At 42.9% G+C, this 27628-nt stretch overlaps 1 protein-coding gene across 2 annotated transcripts in view; it reads right to left on the bottom strand.

Moving 5' to 3' along the window:
* Positions 1–27628, bottom strand: part of LOC133109904 (cadherin-4-like) — a 310425-nt gene that overhangs the window by 201943 nt on the left and 80854 nt on the right. Inside the window, exons 1-2 of one of the 2 annotated variants that reach the window (XM_061219645.1) lie at positions 25564–25760; positions 23348–23459 (exon numbers count right to left, since the gene is read on the bottom strand). In XM_061219645.1, the coding sequence (XP_061075629.1) occupies positions 23348–23459; positions 25564–25641 (190 nt within the window). In that variant the 5' untranslated portion in view covers positions 25642–25760. Of the gene's footprint in view, positions 1–23347; positions 23460–25563; positions 25761–27628 lie in introns of those variants that run through there. The other variant, XM_061219646.1, reaches the window with a different exon arrangement.

The raw sequence follows: 27628 nt of genomic DNA, 5'->3' as shown, positions 1-27628 counted from the left end.
CAAGTCCTTTTGATTAGTGCGTTCATTTTAAACTGTAACGGACGCATAATCACTCGACAGTTGAAATTCAAATGCAAAGGTCGGCGGAGTGGGCTGGGTCTCCTAATCTTCAGACAGGTACGCTTAGCATTAACTGAAATAAAGGAACAACAATGTCCATTTCATTAAGTTACTAACCATGAATTGGACTCAACTTTCAACACTGAGAATCCCTCTCAGCAGTAAATGGTGTCTGAGAACAGATGCCAACAAAAAAAAACAACCAAAAACTCAAAGATAAATAGGAAAAGTAAATTGACATGCACTGTTAGAAGAGGACCCGCACCAAAAAATGAATCTCTTTCTGTAATTAAAACAGACATTAATTAAGTTGATGTGTGAACCCCGCAATAACACCAAACGTGTGAGATGCAACACTGCCAGGCGCCATCTTTAATCAGTTTGCTTAAAATAAAAAACAACATTGCCGGTGAATTAATGAAGGAGAATAAAACGAGGCCAATTTTGTTCTGCTTCAGTGTGTATTCTCGGTACATCACTGACTGACACAGCTTTCAAAGGCCGTTTTCATTAATTATTTTGAGCAATGTTTGACATAAGCCATTTCTTCTCTCCCTGAAGAGGCAAAAAAAAGCTGCTAGCAAACAATACACAGTGCCTTCAGAAAGCATTCACCCCTATGGAGTTTTACACCTTCTGCAGTCACATTGAAATACAATTCTTCCCCATCGCTCACATACTTTGCCAAATTTATGATCAAAATAGACCTGTAGACCAACTTGTTAATGCAAGTATTTAATCAGCCAATCGTGTGGCAGCAACTAAATGCATAAAAGCATGCAGACATGGTCAAGAGGTTCAGCTGTTTTTCAGAATGTGGAAGAAATGCGATCCAAGTGATTTTGACCATGGAATGATTGTTGGTTCCAGACAGGGTGGTCTTAGCATCTCAGAAACTGCTGATTTCCTTTCACTGACAATAGTCTCTAGAGCTTGCAGAGAATGGTGCGAAAAACGAAAAACATCCAGTGAGCAGTAGTTCTACAGGCATAAATGCCTTGTTAATGAGAGAGATCAGAGGAGAAGGGCCATACTGACTGGTCAAAGCTGACAGGAAGGTAACAGTAATGCAAATAACAACACATTACAACAGTATGCAGAAGAGCATTTATGAACACACTTGAACATGTCAAACCTCTAAGTCGATAGGCTACAGTAGCAAAAGACTTAAGTCTAAAAATAAGTCTAATAAATACCTAATAAAGTGCTCACTGAGCGTACATATTTGTAATTGAAATACACGTATTTTACAAAAAACGACCATTTCTTAGACAAAGGCATGGCTGTTGGACCTGATGGGCGCACCCATAGCATATAGGAAAACCCAAGATGCACTTTCACAGACCTGCGCCAGCTCTGACAAGTTAGATGGAGATTATCAGTGGATATCTTCAGGTCTTGCCACAGATTCTCAATGTGATTGAAGTTGGGCACATCTCAGGGTTCCCTCACCAATTTGCCGGCGTTTAGCTCCATGTGTCTTGTCTGTGATAGTTGCAAACCTCCAGCTGAGGCACAAACCTCCTCCTCCATAGCATCACAAAGCCATCACAATGCTGATGGTACATATGGAGTTACCAGGGTGGGGAGCTGTGTTTGGTTGGCACCTCATATACTGTAACGCTCAGCTTTCAGGCCAAAGAGCTCAATTTTAGTTCCATCAGGCCACAATTTTTTTTAACATAGCCCCAGGCTTTGCCACACGGTTTCTGGAAAACTCCAAAAGCAGCATAATGCTGGCTTTGCTCAGAAGTGCCTTCTGCCTCAGCGCTCTCACAGAATGGGCCCGATCTATGAAGTGCTGCACTGATTGTCATACTGAGCCGTTTCTCCCATTTCAGTCCGAGAGCCCGATGCTGCCCTCATTGCTGCTGCTGGTTTCTTGGTTTCTTCTCTGAAGATGGCCCTCCTTGCCTGGGTACTCAGTTTGTTAGAATGGTCTGAACATTGAAGTGTGTTCCAGGTTCATATTTTCTCCATTTAATGTTTATTGAATTAACAGCACTGTTTGAAGTAGGTTTGGCTGGTTGCCATGAACAGCATTCACAGTATTGCAATTGACCGTTCATTACTAAAGAACAGGTTCTGCCCCCCCCCCCCCCCCCCCCCACACACACACACACACATACATGCAACTACATCCCTTCCTTTGCTACTATTCGACGAGACACCCCCACACATTCCGACTAATGGCCACCTGTCCAGCCACCCAGCAGTGTCTGGAGTCAGAAAGTAAAGTGAATGGTATTTTCATTTCAAACCAATCTCATTCTCTCCATTCTACTGTTGTGTTCTTCGAAACATTATTATTTTTTATATACCCTTTGGAATGGAATAGGAGAGACACAAAGGGAGAAAATGCTTCATATTAAAAGGTGGTGGTTTTCAATGGCCATTTGCTCAACCAAAACCTTGTCCAGAGCTTAACCTTTATTTTATATATCACATTGTGCTTCCATGTTTCCTTTCTGGTGAGAATTACACCTGCACCATTTGGGTTCCAAGCTCAGATCCTTAACCACTGTGCCACATTATCAGTCTGGTACAGCTCATGTTCTGCCAAGGCTTTGCACCCAGGTGTGATTCCACATGAATCATTACAGCTTTTCTCTGCTGTGAAGCATATGAAATTCACAACTGCTGTGATCTTACGCCAGGGATTTCTGTCTGTATCTGCACAGTCTTTGCAGGGGGAGTTGGTGCAGAGTTAAAAAAGATTTAAAAACTTGTAGAAATGTAATTTGAGGCTTTTCCCTCACATCCCCAAAATAAAGTTCACAGACTCTGGCAGAAGAAAATAAATGCAAAATAAATGCACAAAAAGCAGTTAGCACAGCTACCATGCTAGCACAATCACCGTGATATCAAGATGATGAAGCTTCCTCTTTATAATACTTGATCCAGCTCAATTACTGTGTATGGGCCCACAACTCCATAATCCACTATGGGTTTACCAGCCCTCCATCAGCCACACTTACCCACAGAACCACAGAGGGATGCCAATTGGCTCCACCCGGACAATCAGAAGGTTCAATCAGAAGGTGAAGAGCCGGCCTGATATAAAACCAGCAGATGTCCTCACCCTCCACCACCAAGGTTGAACACCACTGCATTCATCTTCAAACTGAAATGAGCTTGGTCTCTTTATCAGGAAACAATCCTATGGTCCACAGGCACAGCACTTCAGCTCAATTGTCTAAGACAAGAGAGGAGAAGACATGGCTGTTAGACTTTAGACAGGCACAGCCATGATATATAGAGAAGTGTCTGGCACCAGGCAGGAACAGTATTTCAGCGTTTGCCATTCATAAAGGCTTGATTGAAGACAGTAAATAATGAACCGCACAGCCTGACACTGCACACCCTTATATCCGTTCAATACGAAGGCTATCGCTTTCAATGAAGGAGCTGAGCTGATGATTCCCATTTTTTTCCTCAGAAAGCATAAAATATGCATTCTCCAATAAATGCGCATCCTCCAATAAAACGGAAAGCGCTGCACTGTGGGGACTGTGAGGCGCGCCTCTGTGGACAGTACCCACTGAAGCGTATGGCAGCTTCTCCAAAGCATAATGAAGGCTGATGGCAAAAGGCCGAAGCATCACAGGCAGTCTGACGGGGAGATTGCCTTTTTCCCGCACATAAGATAAAGAGGATCAAAGGTAACGGCAGACTTTTTTACAAATATGAATACCTAAACAACAAAGAACAGATGAATCTTGGAAATGAGAGTGTAGAGGCTTCAAAAACTACCACATTAGCTTCGTTGGCCGCATAGCCACTGAGGACGTGTTTGTTTTGATGGACTTTCTTTGCTGTTGCCTTCTCCCTGTCTGCTTTTTTGCTTTCAGGGTGAAGATAGTTACAACAAATGACCGAATGTTCAGTGTTCTTTGTGACGTGCTTTGCAGTTGCACACCACAGATAGCAATAAAGAACACTGTAAAGCTGCAATTTTGCTCTTTACTATGGTTTTGGTTTTCCACGTACCCCAGCCCAGCCCAGCCCAGCCCTGTCTCCTAAGCCAGCTTCAGCTCGCTGCCTGTGTTTACTGACAGTGCCTACTGAAGCCCAATGCCGCTGCGCTGTAATGTGGGACTCCTTGAAGAGTGAGTGGAAATCCACATGCAGATAGGTGCATCTCTCTTTCTCTCTCTCCTGTAAACCTGTCATAAGTAACATTTGGTCTCATGCGCTGGTCAGCTTGCTGACTTCCCCCTCCGGGAGCATACATTGTTAGCCCCCATCGTTGGCACACATGCCTGTGGGGGAGAGCGAGAGAAGGATTCTTAGAGGTGCCTTCTTGGGCCCTGGGGGCCCCCCTTTTCTCACATTCCTGACAGGTTAGAGCACAGGAATATTGGAGATGGTATAAAGATGTTTCATGATAATCCCAGGTCAGAATATAGTAATGTTTGGTGTTATTCTGATTGGTTCAGTGCGACTAGTGTAATGGTCTAGTTTTGTAACAGTCTACCTTTGATAGCACAACCATTCAGGAGCCGAGGGGAAACTGGGCAAAAGCTGTCTAAGGGTAATCTGTTTCGTATGGACGTGATCTGGTAAAATCAAGGAATCGGATGAGATACATTTCATACCAAATGGAGTTTAATAAACCATAGTTTCAGTAACTCAAGGGAAAACCTACACGTCCTCTCTTGGTAATCATCTCATTTTCCCGACTCAACAACCCCCAACGGTGGGGGTCTAAATTCCAAATTTGACCACCCCTCCAGGTTGATTTATGGCACTGCCGCCTGGTTTCAAACGTATGATTCGGCATAAAAGCAAGGGAGACAGACCAATCTGGGAAGATCGTATTCGACTTCCCACACAGCATATTGTACGTGTATGTAAGTATCAGGAAGATCGTATTTGACTTCCCACACAACATGTCTTGTGTATGCATGTATGTATGTGTAGCAGCGGAAAATCGTATTCGACTTTCCACACGGCATATTCTATACTCTGTGTTTGTGTGTAGTCCAAGCAGGCTAGGTATGATTATTTACTCTCTCTATTCTTAATTTGTGTATTTTGTAATTGATTGTGATATTCTAAAGCTAATAACCTACCTGTCTGCGAATAAACTATTTTGTTGGTAACTTGCATGATCTCCATGACTCTAATTCATCTTGTACCTTTTCAGCCTAAATTACAACTGAATACTCAGGGGGAAATGGTGGCTAAAGACCGACCGATCGGCGGCGTGGTGCATCTGTGATGTTCTAAGCTGTGAGGCCAGCAAATTTCTGTCCGTTAAAGGGTCGGGGGACGCAAGGCTCTTGTAATCTGGTGCGAAGGGAACCCATGGGCGTTACGGCGTTGGTTCCTGCCAAATTAGCTCTAAGGAGCCCAGTTAATGCTATGCCGACCTGGGCTCACAACTATCATGGCAGGTTTGCATGTACTGTGTTGACTAGACCCTCAGCCTCTGAGTTCTCCACCGAACTGAGACTTCAGCAGTAATGCTAACCCCGGGAGCATCTATTGAGTAATGGTGGCGCAGGTACGAGTCGAGTGTAATCACTCCCGAGGTCCGCATAAGTTACAAACCCAAATTTCTAAATTATATTTTAAATGGAGTCAGATAAACGAGTAAAACTATAGTAACCACTAAGTGTACAATACGGCCCCGTTTGAGAACTGAGAATATTAAGAATTGTACTGATTGTTCTGTCTCTGATTGTACTGTCTCTGCCTGGTGGGCCTGGCTGTAAATTATAGATGGGTGACTCACTTTTAGGGTCAAGAACTAAGGCCTGGATTTCGGAGATAAGGAGAAGAAACCAAGCAATCTGGGGGTTTTGTCTCTTTTCCTTTCATTCACCCAAATCAGGTTTATCCAAAAGGTATATTACCATGAGAGGCACAAATACATATTTACAGCATAATGTAGTTATCATGAAAACTCCCAACTACAGCATTCATAGATATGATGGGGCGGCCTGTAGCGTAGTGTTTAAGGTCAGGAAGGGCTGCCATTTGTGAGGGGCCTGAGAACTGGGGTTTCTGGTCAATGTTGTTTAAACTAGCTTTGTCAGGCCGAAGGAGATAAGGGGAAGATGTTTTAGTTGAGGGGTCAATAAGTCATGGGAATCGTGACCAACTACCAGAGCACCTCCAAGGGGGAAGACTCCGGACAATGCCACAGTGCCCTCATTTGGGCACTGCTGCCATTACACCGGTGACTGTTCTCCTAGATTAAATATTCAAAACTGCTATTAAGATAGTAAATAGACCTGGTAAAACCTTGAAAACATTGCCCATGTGATCCATGTATTATTGCATCAAGTCTTATGTAATGGTAACAGGAATTGCATGTAAAATGGATAATCAGGAGGGAAGTTTCATGATAACTGCAACATAATAAAACATAAGGGTAATCTGTTTCGTATGGATGTGATCTGGTAAAATCAAGGAATCGGATGAGATACATTTCATACCAAATGGAGTTTAATAAACCATAGTTTCAGTAACTCAAGGGAAAACCTACACGTCCTCTCTTGGTAATCATCTCATTTTCCCGACTCAACAACCCCCAACGGTGGGGGTCTAAATTCCAGATTTGACCACCCCTCCAGGTTGATTTATGGCACTGCCGCCTGGTTTCAAACGTATGATTCGGCATAAAAGCAAGGGAGACAGACCAATCTGGGAAGATCGTATTCGACTTCCCACACAGCATATTGTACGTGTATGTAAGTACCAGGAAGATCGTATTTGACTTCCCACACAACATGTCTTGTGTATGCATGTATGTATGTGTAGCAGCGGAAAATCATATTCGACTTTCCACACGGCATATTCTATACTCTGTGTTTGTGTGTAGTCCAAGCAGGCTAGGTATGATTATTTACTCTCTCTATTCTTAATTTGTGTATTTTGTAATTGATTGTGATATTCTAAAGCTAATAACCTACCTGTCTGCGAATAAACTATTTTGTTTGTAACTTGCATGATCTCCATGACTCTAATTCATCTTGTACCTTTTCAGCCTAAATTACAACTGAATACTCAGGGGGAAATGGTGGCTAAAGACCGACCGATCGGCGGCGTGGTGCATCTGTGATGTTCTAAGCTGTGAGGCCAGCAAATTTCTGTCCGTTAAAGGGTCGGGGGATGCAAGGCTCTTGTAATCTGGTGCGAAGGGAACCCATAGGCGTTACGGCGTTGGTTCCTGCCAAATTAGCTCCAAGGAGCCCAGTTAATGCTATGCCGACCTGGGCTCACAACTATCATGGCAGGTTTGCATGTACTGTGTTGACTGAACCCTCAGCCTCTGAGTTCTCCACCGAACTGAGACTTCAGCAGTAATGCTAACCCCGGGAGCATCTATTGAGTAATGGTGGCGCAGGTACGAGTCGAGTGTAATCACTCCCGAGGTCCGCGTAAGTTACAAACCCAAATTTCTAAATTATATTTTAAATGGAGTCAGATAAACGAGTAAAACTATAGTAACCACTAAGTGTACAATACGGCCCCGTTTGAGAACGGAGAATATTAAGAATTGTACTGATCCGTTTCTGGCCAGCTGTAAGCGGGATATGGGGCAGGTCAATCCATATCCGACCCATGGCAACGGACCCAGTATATTCTTCATAATTGTGCTCTGTTCTTGTATGGAGGATAATAATTAACCCTACTAATGTTCTCCCAGCAACGCCAGAAGGACAAGCACGCAAAACCCCCTTCGGCCCCCGCTAAATTCCGTCATTGGGTTAGCGTGGGGTTTTACATTCCCTCCCCCGCCCGCTCTCTCCCTCTCTGTTTGTGTCTCGCTCTCATCCTCTTTTTCCACCCAGCTCTCACTCTCTGTTGCTCAATCTTTCTCTCAGCCCAAAAGAAAACAGGGTTGAGCAAGGGAGGAGCGGAACAGCACAAACAATTTGCTGTAACAAAAGGCAGATAGAGCAGGTACTTTCCCCTCGCTACTCTGCTCATCTCATTTATGACTTGGCCAAATCAATTCTTAATAAAAAAAAACACACACATTTAAGAGGCAAGTGCCTCCGTCCCTGTGGTTTTTTTTCATCCTCTGAATTCCTCCTTCACTAATTATTGCACCTTGAATTAAATCAGCACCTTGTTGTTCGAAATTTAATTGGGATTTCTGAGATGAGTGTGCAGATGTGATTGACAAATGGAGAACATTTTGAAACCCAGTTGCATATTGCCATTATAAGGCTCTATTATGAACCCTATCAAGGAAATGGCCAGAATCCAGCCACTTCAATGAGGACAAAGGTAAGAGACAGTGTAGTCAGGCAGGCTATGGGGTAAGGTTGCTTTGCTTACTCCCATCTTTTCAGCCAAAGGCTACATACTGTCAGTGAGAGATATACCTGTTCTGAGACCACTGCTAGCTCTCTCCTCTTGTACTCTTAACCAGGATCATTGGAATAATCACTGGCCATTGGCTTGAAGGAAAGTAACGTAAACTCACTGTGTTCTGAACAGAACATGGGGAAGCAGCCACTTCCACAAGAAGTTAACGTCTGTTCAATGGTAGTTTTTCTCCTGAGGAATGTGGTTTATGATTATGGCTGCTTATTGACTATTGCAAACACTGAAACAATTTGATTGATGTAAATTGGACCAATAATTATAGAGAAACAAATAACTGCACAATGTCCCTGTGTTCGGAAGCTCACCATGGTCTGAACACCGCCGTATAAGCCTGCCCGTAGTCTCTCGTTAGCAACAGCCTCCCACCACAATGTCACAGTGCAGCACTATTACCATGTCCCTGTATGCTGAAATGGATCGCATATGTGATTCATACCCAGTTTTTATGAAATGGAAGGAATTATACTTTACCCACACACAAAAACCAAAGATGATCTGAAATTTTTTCGATATTCGTCATGGAAGGAAGCCTCGATGTGATCCCACAAGAATGAAACCACGGTGGTGTAGCACCATGGAGAGCTCCACTGTGGGTGCATTCCTCCCGCAAGTGCCCACCACGGTCGCTGCTGCATTCACTGACCCGCCCAAACCCTTTATCTCATTTCAGCCTGAGACTCCGGGGCCAGACACCCCTACGCTCCCTACCTCCATCACTGGACACTGCACAATGGAGAGGACTACCACTGCTTTTGCTCCATTTGAACAGTATACCTATGGGTTTCTGTGCCATTATCTCTCTCCTGTATGTACCCTGGGACATTCCCATAATACTCTATGTATACTGTCTGAGTGAGTGTGCGTGTGTGTGTGTGTGTGTGCATGTGTGTGTTTGTGCGTGTGTCTGTACTCGGCAGAATATATAGCATACACCGGAATTCATCTTAAATCTCAAAAGTAAGGTATAATATGATGCTCTGATTTAATAGTATGTGTTCATACGAATTACCAACAACCTATCTAATGTATGACTGTGAGCTCAAGGCCACTGGAGCCCGATAAAAGCATTGTTCAGTACGGCATATCCACAGTGAATATTGAAAGCACAACCGACAGGCAGCTGTCAATTACAATGAAATGTAATTAGTCAGGAAAAACACTGTCAGGTTGCTTTCCCCGGTACCGGTGATGTTCGCTCGCAGAGGCAGTTTGCATACTGGAAAATAAATATGTCAGTAGGCATTAACTTTGAGAACTCTTTACACAGCAGGGGGGACGTATTCATCATTACCGCTGTGGGGCATGAATGAAGTGTCTGCCTCACCCTACAAAGTGTGCTGTTACACCTCAGTCATGTTTCAAACATTTAGCATATGCTAACGTCAAGAGATGCTTTCTCCACAGTTGCACACAGAGACACAATCAGCACTGCACTGTACTACGCATGAACAATACTAAAAACCGGTCCTCCCAGTCAGAGCGTACTGTATGCGGCCCCTGGAGTGTTACTCAACATGCCTGCAAGTTCTCCACCTTTACTTCCTAATGATTAAATCGCTGATGTTGCCGACTCCACGTTTGCCTGAAGCATAGGTGTCTGGCTGTTCTCCGTTTCTGAAAGCACAGGGGAGGCTTTTGGGAATGTCTCAATGTGCCGACTAGCCATTACAATAACAGCGGCTCCGCGGCACCAACAGCCAGTGTCAAAGGGTCCACTACCGACACACAAACATATGCACCATTCAGCACGTCTGTGACAAATTGAGGAGACGTTGAATGCAAGATAAGACATGAGAAATAATGTAGGTGTCGCATAACAACCGGAGCTCATAATGGTAATGAGCATGGAGGCTAGGCTGCTTCTTTGTGCCAAGATTATGGAGCAAAATGATCAATAACGGTGTAACGAGGAGGAAAGAAGCCTTTTGAGGACATGTCCATTTACTGTTCAAGCAAAATATATAAATGCATAAAAATTCAAAAAATATGGTCCAGAGAACAAATAATGACTGGCGCTGCCACCCGCTAGAATTCAAGGCACAGAAATAATTGCAACCACCCTGTTTCAACTCACAATTGCGCAAAATGGTTGATTGCAGAAAGCCAGAATACATTGTGTAAATGGGACAGCTGATTTCAGGCAAATGGAAGCACAGCATGTCTGTGCACAATGACAATACATTAAATAATACAATCATGGCTTGCTGGGACATGTGTTCCATCTATTGGGTAAAAAAGATAATGTCATCCATTAGGGGGAGCCACTCACTCCATCAGTGAGTTGAGTTCACTGAGTGAGTGATGCTATCGCATGCAGGGCTGCTTAGTCACAGCCAGCCATCAGCGCTTGCTAGCACATTTCAGCACAAGGCAATCCAGCGGCAGCACGTTTCAATATAAAACAATAATCACCCTCTCCGCCTCGGCACAGTGCAGCTAGAATCACAAGAAGGCGAGTGCAGAGAAGGAGTGTGCACCTGAGGGAGGAACGTGAGCCTTCGAACAGCAAGGGCACGTTCACACCCGGCGTTTGGAGTCCTGGAGCTGCACCTGAGGGAGGAACGTGAGCCTTCGAACAGCAAGGGCACGTTCACACTCTGTGTCAGGAGTCCTGGAGCTGCACCTGAGGGAGGAACGTGAGCTTTCGAACAGTGAGAACACGTTCACACCCTGTGTCAGGGGTCCTGGAGCTGAGCGGGGAATGTGAGCTTTCGAACAGTAAGGGCATGTTCACACCCTGTGTCCGGAGTCCTGGAGCTTTGCTGGCCTGCCTCCTGTGCTGCTCGCTGGAGCACTGCTAAAGGCAAATTTCCATTCCAACAACCAAGGTTACAGAGGTTCCAGGAGAAATGAGTGTACACTCCAGAAAGTTGCCAATACTTTGAGCAGGCTGCCAATGCTTCCGCATGGCTAGACAGTGATGAACCTTCTGACCCTCACTTTTAGTGGTCTTTAGCGCGGCGCTAGTAGCAAAAAAAGAGACCCTAACCAGCATTGATTTGGCTGTGTGTGGGAGTATGTGCACGCATGTACGTGCGTAAGACAGTGCAAGTGAGTGTCTGCTTGCAGAAGTGCACGAACAAACAACACTGCTCTTGAGAATCCTACACCACTCATAGCTACAGACCGCGTTGTGGTGCAAAAGGTTTACCTCAGCGACCACAGAGACAATGGTATTTGAGTCTAATCAGATAAGGGTGTGTGCCAACCAAAATGTGTCCCGTGGGAAAGCAGCATGCTTCAAATATTTCAGTGGTCACTGCTGACAGCACTACTGACTCAGTTCAGCAAACATCACGCCACAGAAATGCAATGATCTTTTATATGCACACAAACACACACAGATAAACACATACGCAAACACAAACACACACACACATACACACACACAAACAAGCATGCACACACACTTACAGTAAGGACACAAAAAATGTTATTGACAATGTCATTAAATACAAGAGATACCGTCCACTTGTGTCTACTACACTCAGATAGAAAAGGTTTTTTTGAGAGCAAAAATAAGAATGGCCATGAGCCAAATCCCGAGCAACAAATCTGAAACAAGACCTCCTGCACCCCCCTGATCCCTAACTCACAATGGCAAGCGTGCATTGCTAATGATGCTGTTCATTAATTAAAGTTGTGTACACGCATCTGCTTTGCCTGTAGCTATAATCAGCCCATGGGACTTCCATTTCTACATTTAAGTTGTGACTGAATACATGGACTGAATTCCTGTGTACACCCCATTGCCCGTGTATGTGAGTCTGCGTGTTTGTGTGTGTGTGCGCGCGCGCGCGCGTGTGTGTGTGTGTTTGTGCGCATGTGTGTGTTAGAAATGGAATGTACGTGATAATGTCAATTGACTGAGAGGTGACATTCATTTTACCACCCCATTAATTCTGCAAACTCAGCCTAGCTTAAACGATAGCAGCAAAATGACAAAAGCGGAAATAACAGTTTATAAAGGCAAAACAAATAAAACCTGAAATGCATTTGGCTTATTGGAGACACTGTTTCCAGGGTAATATCTACAAAGACACGAGGAAGGAGCAACAGAGGTTAGCTCAGCCTCTGTTTATTAAAATGAACATCAGTAAAAGCTGTGGTGCGCAGTTTGTCAACAATAACAAAGCCTTTCTAAAGCCTACATGTATCTGGGATCTGCTGTTCATAATGGTGGGAAAACAGAGGTGATTAAAGTAAAGTGGAGGAGGGGTTCGAGAGGCTGCAATGTGCAAAACAAGTCAAACCACCATGACTTAATTGGATGAAAATATTAACACATTTATGCATTTCACCAGACCTGGGTGAGAAGTTCACAAATAAAGCCAGTGTTTTAGAAGTGTGGTAGAAAACCTGCCCCAGTCTGGGCCAGTTGGACTGGATGTTCTCTTCACACTTCTTCAAAAATAAAACTCAAAGAAACAATGCAAGTGGGTTTATTGTATATGACTCATGAATGACAGACAAGAACCTGGGCTGGTCTGCACAGATCAATAAACACCAACAGTTTCTCATGCGGTCCATTTTATCTTTCTTTTCTCTCCCCTGCACCGAAATATTGCAGAATGTGTCAACCATGTACCATCTACCGCTTTAAACATATACTAATATACACTCTTTTCTTTAGAAATTAAACTTCCACTAAAGTTTTCAAAAGACAAAAGTTTATTGAAACCAGGCCACAGTCATGAACTGTATGTATCCATCATGACCTGGACTAAATCCATATTTGCCCTTATATTTTACCAATAACGTAAACGCTTTTCTTCTCCAAAAACTGTTTTCACAAAATCAGCAATCCACAAGATGAACTGACAAAACTGTTTTCAAAGTCAAAAGCAAGGACAAGTATTGATTGAATCCGGAACCGAGTCATAAACATCTCAGAGTGCATCATCCTTTAAAATATAACAACAACAGTCCTTTCATCCATGGTTAACCTTAACGTGGAGGCAAAGCCAGGATGTGGAATAAGGCCAGCTCATTTGCAGAGGCAGTTACACTCTTGTGGCCGCCGTAGATGGTTTGCACGCAGGTGTTCCACTGACAGAGCATTGCTAACAAGTTCAAATCTGTTTCACTAAAGATCCTGTCCTCAAATTATTATAAATAAAATGTGACCATTGGAAACCACTATTGGGGAAAAAAAACTACGAAAAAATAATGCATGCACAAATAACCTGTCTGATAGATGGTTTTCAAATAGATTTCCACCCGAAAAAGGTCACTTCATTAAGACAACGAAACGTGTGCAATGCAGGAAGTTTACAAGGGCAAGTCTGCACGATTCTACTCAAAACAGGAATTTCATTCCATCTGCTCACACCTCTACACCCACTACTACCATCCCTAGAGTCAAAAGTGTGCCTGTGAAGCTCTGATTAGATTAATAAAAAAATCTCTCAATTAAACTGTAGGATGACATGAAAGGGGCGTGCTGCAGAGAAAACAGGAAATGGACCACAGCAGTCTGGCACATGGGAAACACAAGGAATCAGTCCGCTTTCAAAAACAAACTGATCTTAAATGATAGGTGTAGGCCAGCATTTCTATCTTTCTTCTCCCCCACAGAATTGCATTTCCCAGCTTTTCTTTGATGGCTTCTTCAAATGGGAACACAATCTTTACTTTCCTTCAGCCACAGAAGAGCAGAAGACATTCAAGAGACTTGAATAACTATGTTGTGACAGAGTGTATCCGTGTGTGTGTGTGTGTCCGTGGTGAGGCAGAGTAGTCAAAGTTACTGTTTGCAGTCAGCACAGAAAAAATTGCATTGTTATGATTTTAAACTATAATTCTATTTTAAACGAATATGCCATCTGAGGGAAATGGATGCAGCTACATACACATTCCACATACACATAGACAAGCACAAACACATAAGACTGTACACATTCAACATTCCACATACACATACACATACACACAGGCACGCACCCATGTACACGCAAGCACGCATCATCTACACACAGATACCATCGCAGACAAAGAACCCTCGTCAAACAAACACACACAATCACAATCACAATCACACCCACATCACCCCAACCCCATCCCGCCCCATTAAATATACTCTCAAATACAGACACAAGCACACACACGCAAACACGTCTAATTCCAAACACACACTCTCAACCCCCTCCAGGCAAACACACACGTGCACGCGGCCACCGAACAGACAAGTGGGTGAATAGCAAGCGTGATCGCGTGCTCGCAGCTCAATTACACAGACATGCCACCTGACCGGGCAGGGGTCAGAGAGAGGTCACTGACCCGGACATTTGGAGTTGAGCTCCTGTCATAGCCTGCAGAAGAAGGCGTCAGGTATGAGCATTAGCACAGGAGCCCACACAGTCTCCCGTGTACAGAGCATCTTCATGCCTGCAGTACTGATCCATAAGACAGGAGCAGCCCGAGGAGGAGGTGGGAGGAGGTTAGAGGAGGTCAAAGGAGGTGAACAGCCACTCTACCATTCCGCAATATCAGTCTGTGAAGGCACAAGGGGCCTGGTGTGTTCTCTTCCCAATCTCCAGCACACACACGCACAAACACACACAAACAGCACATAAATTGCCAAATATATCCTTAATAAAGCACGACACATTTAAGAGGTGGATTCCTGTAGTTTCATTTTTATTTTGAGTCTATGTTACCACTGGCCAAATTATATGTGAACTGATGCCTTAAAGTGTTTTAATTGAAAGAAAAAATATTTTTCATTTGGACTGATCTTTACCGGAAACATTCACAATCAGGTTTAAGCTCTGATTGGGCAATACAGAGGGAGTTAATTCTAACAAAAGGACTGCCTACCTAGTGCCTTGAGCTCCACAAAAAGGTCTTTTTTACTCCCACTCCCAGGTCAAATCGGCTCGCTCTCTGACTCTTTATACCTTTACTATCTATTTATTTCACACCCTCTCTCACACTTTCTTTATCATCTTTCTCTCCTAACTCTTTCATTTTCTGTGTCTCTCCCTCCGTTAACTAATAAACTATTAGACTGACAGCTGGATTACACCTCTGGTTAGTAATCCTTTAATTTGCTGATTTGAGGCACTCAGCCCTCATTGATGGTGCAGTATTTTTAACCGCTGAGGCTCCTGTCCGTCAGCTCCTTCCTGTAGGGCAAGAGAGCGGAACTGCCCACATGCGTGTGTACATGTATGTGCTCGCGTGTACATGTGTGCATTACGCCTTTGAGCCACAGGCTTTGATAAAAACCTGCACGTACATACCTGGTTTTACCCCAACATCGCCCAGGCTGTTGTGTGATCTATGTCAGTGCCACAGAAAGGGATTCTAACATTCTGAGAACTAGACATTCGGCCAGGCTCACAAACACAGGTAAACATCATTATCTGAAGACCCTAATATGACCGCTGAAGACACCTTTACCACAGGCTACAATGCAAAAGATATTTCGAGCACATGGCAGCAAAAACAGGATATGACACATCATAAATATATCTCATGTTAAACACAATTATAACATTGCCAAGGACGTGTATTATATGAGCTTGAAAGGTGTTTGACTGTACAAAGGAGACGGGATTAGACAGGAAACGGACTTCCAAATACAACAGCAGCACATTCTGAGGTGCCAGAACAGAGTGTGATGTGATGGGTGTGTGTGTGTGTGTGTGTGTGTGTGTGTGTGTGCGTGAGTGGGTGTGTGTGTGGACCACGTAGGGAGGAGGGGATCTGAAGAGCACAGACAGCTCCCTTGTTCCTATCTGAGAGTGGCAACTGTGACTGGAGGGGGGAGGGAGGGGGGAGGGGGAGGGGGGGTCACAAATGAGATGTATCTCTGGTGACACAAGTGTGTTCATCCCTCCCCAAATCCCATGCTGCCCTGGGAGCCTGACTGCAGTGAGGTCAGCGGGAACACAGTCAGGTCACTGCACCCGTCCACAGCACCACGCACTGGGCCGTGCCTGCTCCTCCAGATGACAAAGCACTCAAACACCAGAGGAGGGATAGCCCACAGCAGCAATTAAATCGTTTTAACCCATTCTGTTTTTCTTCCCTTTCGAAAACAGAGCTAATAAACACTGCCTAGCAGGTCTTCCAGAGCAACACCTCTGATCTGCCTCATACAAGTATAATTACCGCTGCAAACACTGTGGCCATCACATATATTGAATATATCGGCAGACAATAGATGAACACCTTGAATGTGATTTGCAAACAAACACACATATTCAGTAGTAATTTAAAATATTTTTTACAAACGTTAACCAAATCCAAGGCCACTGTGGATATCCAGGAGAAGGACAGAGGCAGAAATCAGGTATAAATCCAGCAGTGGCGTGCACCAGTCTGCTCGTCACAGGAATACGCTGCTCTGTTTTATTCCAGCTCCACAACAGGGCTCACAGCTGCAGTGGAAAACCTCTTAATTTCTGCCTCCTCAAAGCACAGCATCGCTCAGCATGGCCAAGTCTTCATTAATGCAGGGTCTCACCACTTCTCACAATACACCCGACTGTAGCTAGAGCTCTCCAGCAAGGAGACTGATACACAACTCAACGCTGATACGCTATCTGTGCCTTCTCCTTTCATTGCCTACAGAAACCATTCCAGTGACTCAAAGTATGGAGAAAGACCTTGAGCTGTAAGCACATTCCACATGCATACATTCAACTGACCAAACCAGCCCAAGTTTAATAAAAAAGGAAGTAAGAAATAGTACTGACAATAAATCCACAGCTTATAATGAGAAAATCAGGTATAATCGTATTAACACCATTGTGATGAATGATTCGGTTTGATGATTAAAATCGGAATTGGAATTACACTATTGTAATGTTCAGCTACAATCAGTTCAATGGAAGAATGAGTTGTGTACTCCACTACTTTGGTCTACATTTGTATATACGATTATATTTGGGGTACGGTTCTGTATATATTGACTCCTTCTCTGTACTCAGATAGCAAATTGATTATTTAGCTTTTTTCCATTTGCCACCAACTTCCAAGAGTGGTTAAGAACCACCTATTTTTCTGGGCAATTCTCCAGGTTCTTCCCGTAATGGCTGTATGTTTCTTTTTTTTTACTCATCAGGAAAAAGGCACTGTGCTGTGCAATCTGTGATGGTTTTATCTTAAGAATGTGTTAAAAGTAACAGCATTAAAGATAGCCTGTTAATTAGCAAACACTAGCAGGGTTCATGGAGATGACAGTCTGTGATCATCAGTGTAACAAAAAGTGATTTGTACGCAAAGCAAATAACACACAATACCGTCACACAAAATAGAAAATTTCCCAGGAAAACATAGCTTCAAACGTGAAGGTTCAAATCAGCCTGAGGGCACCCAAAGGCACACATTACTGCTGGGAGTTTCAATCAACAGGAAATCTCCCCACTGCCCCCCAAAAAACAGAGTGAAAAACAATCTACCTTCTTTCAACAGAAGTCTTCAAGTGGCCAGACACAATTTCACCATAAACATACATCAATAAAAACAATAGACCATACTGGGTAACTGTCAATGAAGATTATTTATTTTGAGCTGGATTACAGAACCAGCTACCTGCTGTAACCAAGTGTAAACAATATAGGACAGGTTTAAAGAAGGCCTAGGAAGCTATGGACAGCATATATCTCCTTGATAGAGGGGGGAAAGGGTGTGCAAGTTCTCTCACCTCTGCTGTTTATTATAATGTGCGCTGAGCTGCGGACATGAGCTCAGTTACCCAAGAGAAATCACAAAGAACATAAGTTATCATACAATACTTAATGCAAATCTTCTGCCTACATATGTCGATGGACGATTTGTCATAGGGGACAGTCCAAGGTGATATTTTATAGTGCTATGCACAGTTGATGTGGTCTGTGTGTGTGTGTGTGTGTGTGTGTGCGTGTACGTCTGAGCCTGTGTGTGTGTGCTCGCGTGCGAGCAAGGGGAAGCTAATCCTCACTCTGCTGGAAACTACACAGAATCATCACCATGCCACAAGGCATCAGCCTCAGAGGGATTCACAAACACACCCTACTGGTTCACTACCTCCACCGTTTCTGCAGGGTGACATCACTGACAGGAAATCACTGACTGAAAGTACACAGTGCTGAATGACTGAAGGGAGAGTGTCATGGCTCCTGAACCAGGGTTAGAAGCAATGAGAGGATTCACACATCACAGATGGTGTATTAGCATCGCGTGTCCGTACCGCACGAGAAAAGCGCTCGCTCGTATTCCCAGTGTTGGGTGGGTCCTTGCGTGCAGCACACACCAGTACAGTGTGCACAGCGGCAGAAATCCAGCTAAGCTGTGCAGTGTTGCAGAAAGAAGAAACGCTGTGAGACAGCCAAGGAGCAGCGCAGTGCAGACACCACTGCCTACAATATAAGACTCATCGCATACATCGCAGTATCATTAGCTATATTAAAATATTTAAATATATTATCATTAATTTGTTTATAGTTTTCCCACACAATGAATGCATTGTATAGGGGTACATATCTCCCACATGTGTAAAGCATGCAGGTGCATCATGCCTACGTGACAGATGGTGAACAGTGAGCATTATGCTGGAGTGAATGAAATGAATAAAAATTCCCTTCAGATACCCTTCCCAAGATGCTCTGTTAGACTATTAGATCCACATGGCTTGACTGGGCTTTGACCTCCATGCAGAGGCAGATGAGGACAGCGAATCCGCACACTCTCAGCATGGCAATTCAATCCATGGGTCTCATGAAAAGACACTCAGACGAGATGAAAACGGGGCAAAGAACGATGGCCCTGAAGAGACCACAGTGAGCATTTAAGCTTGGGCTGTCAGCCTCCGATCCTGGTGGGCCACAGCTGATGGTTTTTAGTAGGAAGTGAATACATTAATTCAATGATTGGGCGAAGAACCCAAAGAAAGAATGTCTACATACTAAAGTGGTTGCTGACGAAACCACAAACTCCCGCATACACCACAGCCTTCCAGGTCTTGAGTTTGACTCCCCGGTTTAAGCTGTGTGAAAAGGTCAGCAAGGCCATGGTAAATGTGTGAATTTATCAGCGTTTACCAAACAGGAAATTAGGGCACTCGTGGGACATGGCATGGAACTGCATGCTGACAGACAGTGCTCCATCCCAGCTCCTACTAATGCAACCCCCCCCCCCCCTCCAGAATTCCGTCCACATCCATCAGCGTTTTCGCATCAATGTCAAAAACATTATCGTGCAGTACTTTTCCATATTCCATATTTTTATTTTCCAGGATGATGTTTCTAGGTTATACCAGGTTCTTATTTAGGAACTACCCTGAGCCGTTCTTTTTCGAGTTCTTTTAGAGTTCTTTAAAAGTCTCCCCACGCCAGCCAGGCCAGCTATATACATCACTGTAAATGGACTCTGCTCAACAGTCAACACCACCAGCATCTCCATTGGGGACGATAACACAACTGCAAGCTGGCTGAAGGCACAGCTTTTGTGGGTGCATCATTAAACAAATACCATTTCAAAGTTTAAAAGCACATGATGATGAAATACAGCACATAAAATCCACTGACATTTACTTTAAATCAATGATAATAAACAACCTGTTTCTGTTTGCTTTCCTCGATTAGTTATCAAGTCCTTAATGAGCCAACTAAACAATATCAATAGGTGATTTAGTTGTTACCATTCTTTTTCAGATTTCGCAACATCTTCTTAAATCTACATATTACTTGAAATTTTGGACTAAAGCAGCACTTTTTTTTTTTTTTAAGTTATCGAGGAATGGCCATGCTTAATTGGTAGCAATTACAGAAATAGCTGACGTGAGAGAACTCCAGCACCGTACCCAGTGCTTATGCACTCAAATTCTGCATTCTAAAACCAGGGAATCAGCCCAAGTTCTTGTTTTCAAAATAAAGTGGTTCACAATGTGAGCCAATTAAAGAAGAAGGGAGGTTCACATTTTGAACCAAGCAACAAGAAGATTGACCTTGTGAGTTCACATATTTGTACACATAGCTAGATGCAAACAGTAGATGCAAACCGCTTCACTAGTGGTGGACAAACAACCCACTTCTGCATCACCGGCAGTATCTGATGCCAAAAAGAAGAAAAGAGAGTTTGTTACAACTCGTTCTAAACTAGAATAAGTATAGAAGCAGAAGGCAGAAGGTGGCAAGAACGTCAGGAGCAGGTAGTGTTGAAGAGAGCTGTGGAGCTAAAGTTATGTGCGATAAGTGAAGCTAGGTACAGTAGTTTCCCTTGGCAGGCTAGGTAAGCTAACGTTACATATTGGATAGATCACGTATGCTAGAACTGGCTTGCCGAAAAGGAGTCATAGCTAGAAACGTTGATGCACGTTCACAATGATGATGGCGTGTGTAGGGGGGGGTCTGTCTCATTCTATGTAGAAAGGGTGATTGGGTATTATGATTTTCAAAATGTTCTCACAACTGTTGAGAAAGATGGTTACTGCTGCTTTAGTGAAGTGACATTGGAGGAGGTAAGAGCAGTCATCTGGCAGTCAGAGGGTAGCCGGTTCGATCCTGCCCTGGGTGTGTCGAAGTGTCTCTGAGCAAGACACCTAACCCCTAAATGCTCCTGATTGGATCCTGCTGGTTGGTGCCTTGCATGGCAGCAAATCGCCATTGATGTGTGTGTGTGTGTGTGTGTGTGTGTGTGTGTCAAAGGGTGAATGAGTAGCGCTTTGGATAAAGGCGCTATATAAATGCAGACCATTTAGCATTTACCATTTAGTGAAATTTCCTGCATAGAGGCAAACCTGCAGCTTTTTCTAGAGGTACTGCAGAAGAAATAAATGTGCACATGAACCTAATAATACATGTTTATGATGAACAGAAGTGCCCTGCCAAGACTGCATGATAATTGTCCTCCCTGTCCCAACATAAATATACCTTTGCTGTGTTTTGAGCTTAGTGTCAAAGCTTCAAATCAAAGTCGCCCACCCTGTCACCCACCGCTTCCACTCCCCAGCCTGACCTTCATAGTGAAGTAGAAGAGCATATAAACTGGGGATGGCACCCGATACTCCATTATTCAGCCATTCAACCAACCCAACACTAATCCCTTACTTGGATCAGTAATTAAACGGCTAATAATGAACAATAATTGTATTATTGCTCTTCAATCTTCATAAAGCCCTAAGGATCCTGCATAAAATGTCAATTATATTATTAATTTAAACAATGCCAATGACCTCAACATCATTTCTGTAATTACAAGAGATATCAATAGATTTATCACATAGATTATCAATTAGCAACAGTCTGATTCAACATGAAAAACATATTTTAAAGGTGCATTTAAGTCAACCTGAACAAAACACTGTTCACTGTATCAGTCGTACAATTTACTCAAAACCAGAGATATGCTTTGCACAGACACAGAGAATTTTAAGTATCCTGTATTTGCCAGGGTTGGCGCTATTATAAGCTAAATGATTCTTTTTTAGGCTATTCCCCAGAAAACTGCTACTTTCTTCCGAGCTACAATAAAAGATTAGAGTTAACAGCCCTTCTCAACTTTTTTTTTTTTTTTTCTTTTTTTGTTAATCCCTGAATGGAAACCCAACAGAAAGGAAATATCAGATGTTTCCTGTGTCATTCGGGGGTCCCCTTATCTGTGAGAATTTCAGAAAAGGTCCTCTACCCACACAAAACATATTTTACTATAATATACTACCAAATGTAATGCATCATTGTTGATCACGTAAATGTTGATTCTTAATATTCCGTATTCAACTGATGCTATCAGATTCAACACAAAAATTGCCCAAAATGTCCCAATAGTATAAATCTTAAGCTTGTTGTGCTTCATTCATGTACTTCCTGGCAGACTTCTGAACGAGACAAACTGTGCCATTCTTCTGGCAAAAGAAGGACTGTCTTGCTTGCAGAGTCAGGTTTATTTTCTCAAACACACAAATACAGGTGAAACTGGAACATGATCCTTCAGGCACAGCAAACATCAGCATGCTGACAAATGCATAAAGCAGTAAGCTTAGAGTGAGACTTCACATAGGCAACTGTATTTTCCACTAAACCTTGCCTTTGAATTTCCTGCATGTGTGTGTGTGTGTGTGTGTGTGTGTATGCGCGTGTGTGCATGTGTGTGAATGAGACTAAGAGAGTAGGAGTGAGTAGCTGTTGCACATGGTGATTTCCCTCACAGTGTGTAGAGTTTGACTGACCAAATGGAATTTTTTAATAAACTGTATCCCACAGCAAAACAAATCAGAGCACAAACTCAAAGCTCTAAATTAACTCCAAAGAAAATATGTGATTACCATATTTCTTTTTTTTTAGTGATTACCATATACCAAGAAGGTGACAAGTCAAATCACTGCATTTCACCCATAACATTAATGCTAAAAAAAGAGCCCGTGGGATGTCATATGTACAATGCACCATATGATGTGCATACACAAAGATACTTCAGAAACCATGGACTGTATTCTGAAGAAAAATAATTCTACCAAGATGCCCATTATTTTATTTTATTTTTCAACAGTTATGATAACAGCACAATTTACGTACATACATATTCATCAACCATAGTTATTCTGAACATTATTTTCACACATTGACCTTACCTTTATATATGTCGTGACATAACAGATGCTTGGAAAGAGTGAATCTAATTCCTGCAGATGTTCCAGATTGAACCCTCATATGCAGCCTTGACCCGGCAATATTAATGCTCACATTTTCTCTCACAGCCTCTAACAGGCTTTGCTGTAGCTGAGTTTTTTCTGAACATGGCTGCCGGCTTTATCATGCAGTGAGTGTGTCCTGCGCCATACCAACACGGTCAGACTGCGTGCCTGTGAATATTCTCAGTGCCATCACCACTGTGGGCTTTACTGTGGTCTGTCGTCCTGACCTTCTGCTACAGTGATCAAAGGCCTGTGGTATTTTACCTTTCAGTGTAAAAATAAAAAAGTCCATGACATTAAACCCGCAGCAAGCCTTACCTTTGAGACTGCTCTGTCCTTGAAGTATATCCCTCGATACAAACACCGAGTAGAAACTTTCAGAAAATCCTGGTCTGCATGGTGGTTTAGATGATAGGCCCCCATGACTCCCCTGGGAGACAGAATAAATCATCAGTTGGGGGATGATGTGCATCTAGAGCAGCTAACAGTTAAAAACCTTATGGGCTTAATTAACCAAGTACAGTACAACAGATAAAAGATTAGTTTACCCAATTATAATCCTAACAGCTGCCATGATGAAGGAACAGCCAAAACTGGGAACAGCGCTCTCTGTGCGCACAAAGTTTCACTACAACTTCCTGCCAGTCAGCAAATCACAAAAGCCTATAACCAGAACATTTTCCTCTGGCGACACTTGTGATGATGCAGATACATGATGATTATGATGATGGTGATGATGATGATGATGAAGAGTATGACAATTACTATGGTAACAGTGGAAAAACAATTATGAGGATAGCTAAGATAGAAATGATGATGATGATGATGATGATGATGATGATAATGATGATAATGATGATGAGGATGAGGAGGAAGAGGAGGAATATGACAGCAATGGTGAAGTTTATTACAATCATAAAAAGATCATGCTAATGACCATGATGTTGATGATTCCAATGATGCTGATTCTGATGAAAGCTGGCCATAATATAACAGTGCAATCACACAAGCTATTATAATTTTTATAATAATAGTCAACTGTAGCTTGCTCCTCCTTACACACATATTTGGAGATGAAAGCACCAGTAAAAATAGGTCCTGTCATCGAGTAATTAAACCCTTAATGTTTCTGTCCTGCCAGGCAAAGACTTGGCTGCAGCATTGAAAGCCTAGCCTTTTTCCTGCCTTGGGTCTGTGAGTTTATAGTAGTCTAACCCCGGCTGCGGGGGTTTAGTTCAATGAGATGAGGTATAAAGGGCCATAATCAGGTTACTTCGCTCTGCTGCTGACTTAATGAGGTGATCTGTCAGATATAGACCTCCACTTAGCTCTTTAAATGGAAGAGGCTGCGATTGTTGGGTTGGGGAAAATAGAGAGGCGCACGTCTGTGCTACCTTAACAACGGGCAGGACTGAAATGTGCTGAATGGAAGAATAATCTGAAGACGATGTGCGCCTGCATCGGAGCGGGTAGGTACCCTACTGCAGAGCTCGCACCACACACCGCGTCTATCCGTAAAATACTGCCTGCTGTAGTCTACTATTTAATCCCCCAGCCCTGTTTGAATAAACCTTACTGCCGCTGCCGCTACCGCGCCCAGGCGATTCCCGTAAGAGAAAGAGTGATTATACCGGATGCTAACGCAGAAATTAGCAAAGGAGATTCGTTTAATGTTCCAGCATTTTCCAAGTCTTTCCTGGGTTTTCTTCAGAACCCCGTTTGAAACTAAATGTAACGGTTAAAACAAGACGCGTATGGATACATATGCATAACTATTTGGGGAAACCACAGTTCAGTAAACCAACACGAATACAAATAAAACAAGTTGATGTTTCATTGAACGCAAATAATAACTGCCTGCACAATTACTAAATCAGCATGACCACTTAATGCTGTCCATTTAAGACAGCATTCCAGTAGTAGCTTTACATTGGAACCAAATTGGTTCAACCAATAAACAATTCAATAATCATGATGCCGTTAATTTTCCATTGTTTGTCACTGCTACAGAAACTGTACGCATAACCATGAGGACAATATGCATAATTCAACATATGTATAGATCAAATGTGTAAAAAGAACCTGCCCCAGCACCATCATTACAGTAGGCTGAATGTACGGAAAGCTGCATCATCCGCACCGTGTGAAGTGGGCTGCAGCAAGCAGCAGACCACTGCAATTTCACTATGCGTAAAAAAATAATCTAAATTAATTTTGGACATTAATTCTCTCCAGTCCGTTGATATGGTTTGTTCTCATACAAGATAGGTGTTCGTTAAAAGAATGTGGGGTTTTACATATCTGGCAAACAAAAACCACTAACTATACGCCAGACTTTTATGGCACAAAATACGTTACTCCTTCAAAGAAAAAGAGTGCAGAATTCCTTCCTGTTCGTAAGTTGCGGCTCAATGCTATGGTGTGGTATCACTACGCCGGCAAAAACAGAGTAGTATCCTGCATAACAGTGTTGCTGAAAAATTGAAAATGCAATGCAAAATGAATTATATCTAAAATAATACAACCAAACTCACCCAGGATGTGCCCAGTAAAGAGGCGCTCATCAGTGAGATCGCGCAGACAATTTTCATTTTTGTCAGGAACAGTAGCATAGTGGAACAGGGATTCGGCGCGTGCTCTTTGCCGCTGCTACTATTCCCCGGTGTTACCTCGTGGATGCTCCCGCAGTGTCCTGCGAGCAATAGAACGCACTGTTAAAGACCGTCCCGATTCGTCCCTTTTTCAACTGCAGGTGAAAAACACTGTTCAGCTCAGTAGCAAAGACCTAACCAGCGTCACTTCAACCCCTCCTACCATACAATGCGGGACAATCCCACTTAAAGGGCCTGGAGAATGAATTGCCGGTTGGTTTTCGATGGGGTAAATGTGCTGCTTCTCCCCAAGTCCGCCGTCAAATCTAAAATCGCATCGTTTAAACAATCAAATGAAAAATTTAGCCGAATCATTATTAGTTTGATGTCATAGTATTACATTTGAAGACTAACGTAACTAGGTGCCCGTTTTATGTTCAATGCACAAAGTGTTGCGACTGTAATATATTACATCCGTGAATCTGCAAAATATGCGCAAAAGATTCTATGACATTGTAAATTCCTCTAAAAATGCAACAGACTACTCGTAGAAAAAGGCTGATCTTGATATTCAAAGTTCTTACTTCGGTGTTTATGGATATGATGGTTGTACCAGTCACTACATAATGTAAATTAGCTATGACATGGTATTTCAAATAGGTAGCTAACATTGCTACACGAACCTGCGACTGACGTTCATATTATTTTATAGAATTTCATTATGAAACAGTTTCGAACTTATGTGGTTATGTCTTAATTCTTAAAGTTTCCAAAGTCCTCTGCTGTGGCCGGGTCGCAAGATTTCTCGTGGTGACGTTTCTAAATCTCCAGATTTGTGGCTCGATTTCCACATCTGACGATGGCGATAGGTTAATCCCATCAAAAGGAATGCGGCAGATTACCAGTATCGACCATCTCAGAGGAACTGCCTTTAACTTGGAAAGTGGCATTTGCTCACATTTCTCACGGATAAATTACTAATGCAGTGCAGGCGCATGGAATGGGCGATGACTGTATATACAATATATAATACATGGGTTCATCATATCTGGATGCCGATACTAGTAATTCACTAGGAGCCAGGGCACAAATCACACAAGCCATGCAAACGTTACCACCATTCAATATACAAGGAGACTGGATAACCTAATTTACTGTATAGATTAATTTGCCAAACCACTCATCATTCCAGTAATTCGTGTACAGCTACTGTAGTCATCATCATCATCATCATCATCATCATTGTCATCATCATCATCATCACCATAACCATTGCATTTTGTCCCAAAAGAAAGTTGAAAGTTAGAAGAGGCAACAGTACTGAAAGTTTGACCAGTTCAATTTGCAAAGTTATTTTGAAATATATATTAAAGAGATGCACCTGCGCCACAAAAGTGTTATAGAATCAGGGAACAGGTCCCTGGTGTGCCGGTAACACCACAGAGGTCATGGGTTCATCATATGGACACTTCAGATGCATCAGAAGTTACAAGACAGGTAAATGCAACTCATTACTAAACTGAAATGAAATAATGGCACTTCACAGATGACAATAATAGTAGTGACCCCAAAAGAATAAATACATTGGACTTACATACAAAGTGCAGAACCGTGCATTCACTGTCACCTCTCTCCTGAGTGAGTCACACATCATTTCTGAATCTAAAATGGATGCTCAGTTGGTGACAGAATTTGGTTGTGCCTGTGCAGGTGTCATTTTCGGTTAGGGAAATTCAAAGCAAGAGGTTTTTAATACTCTGTAACAATAACGAGAAGCCATTTTTCTGTAGCGCGGTCACATAAAGTGTAGAAAGTGTAACTGATGGTTATGTGTATTGCCCGTTTAGCAGCATGAGTCAAATATGTTTGCTTGGAGGTTGGAGATACATAGCAAGTCAGATAAGGATTAGGTTTTGTGTGTTTTGTTGTAATCCGATTGGTGTGATTCCCCATATAGCAAGGTAATAGTTCTCGTTGCCAGCCTTCAGCAGATACTGGATATTGGAGC

The sequence above is a fragment of the Conger conger genome, chromosome 14 (genome assembly GCF_963514075.1).
Source record: "Conger conger chromosome 14, fConCon1.1, whole genome shotgun sequence".
In the NCBI taxonomy this organism is placed as follows: Eukaryota; Metazoa; Chordata; class Actinopteri; order Anguilliformes; family Congridae; genus Conger; species Conger conger.
The sequence above is the reverse complement of the archived record's forward strand: the minus strand, read 5'-3'. Positions and strand labels throughout refer to the sequence as shown.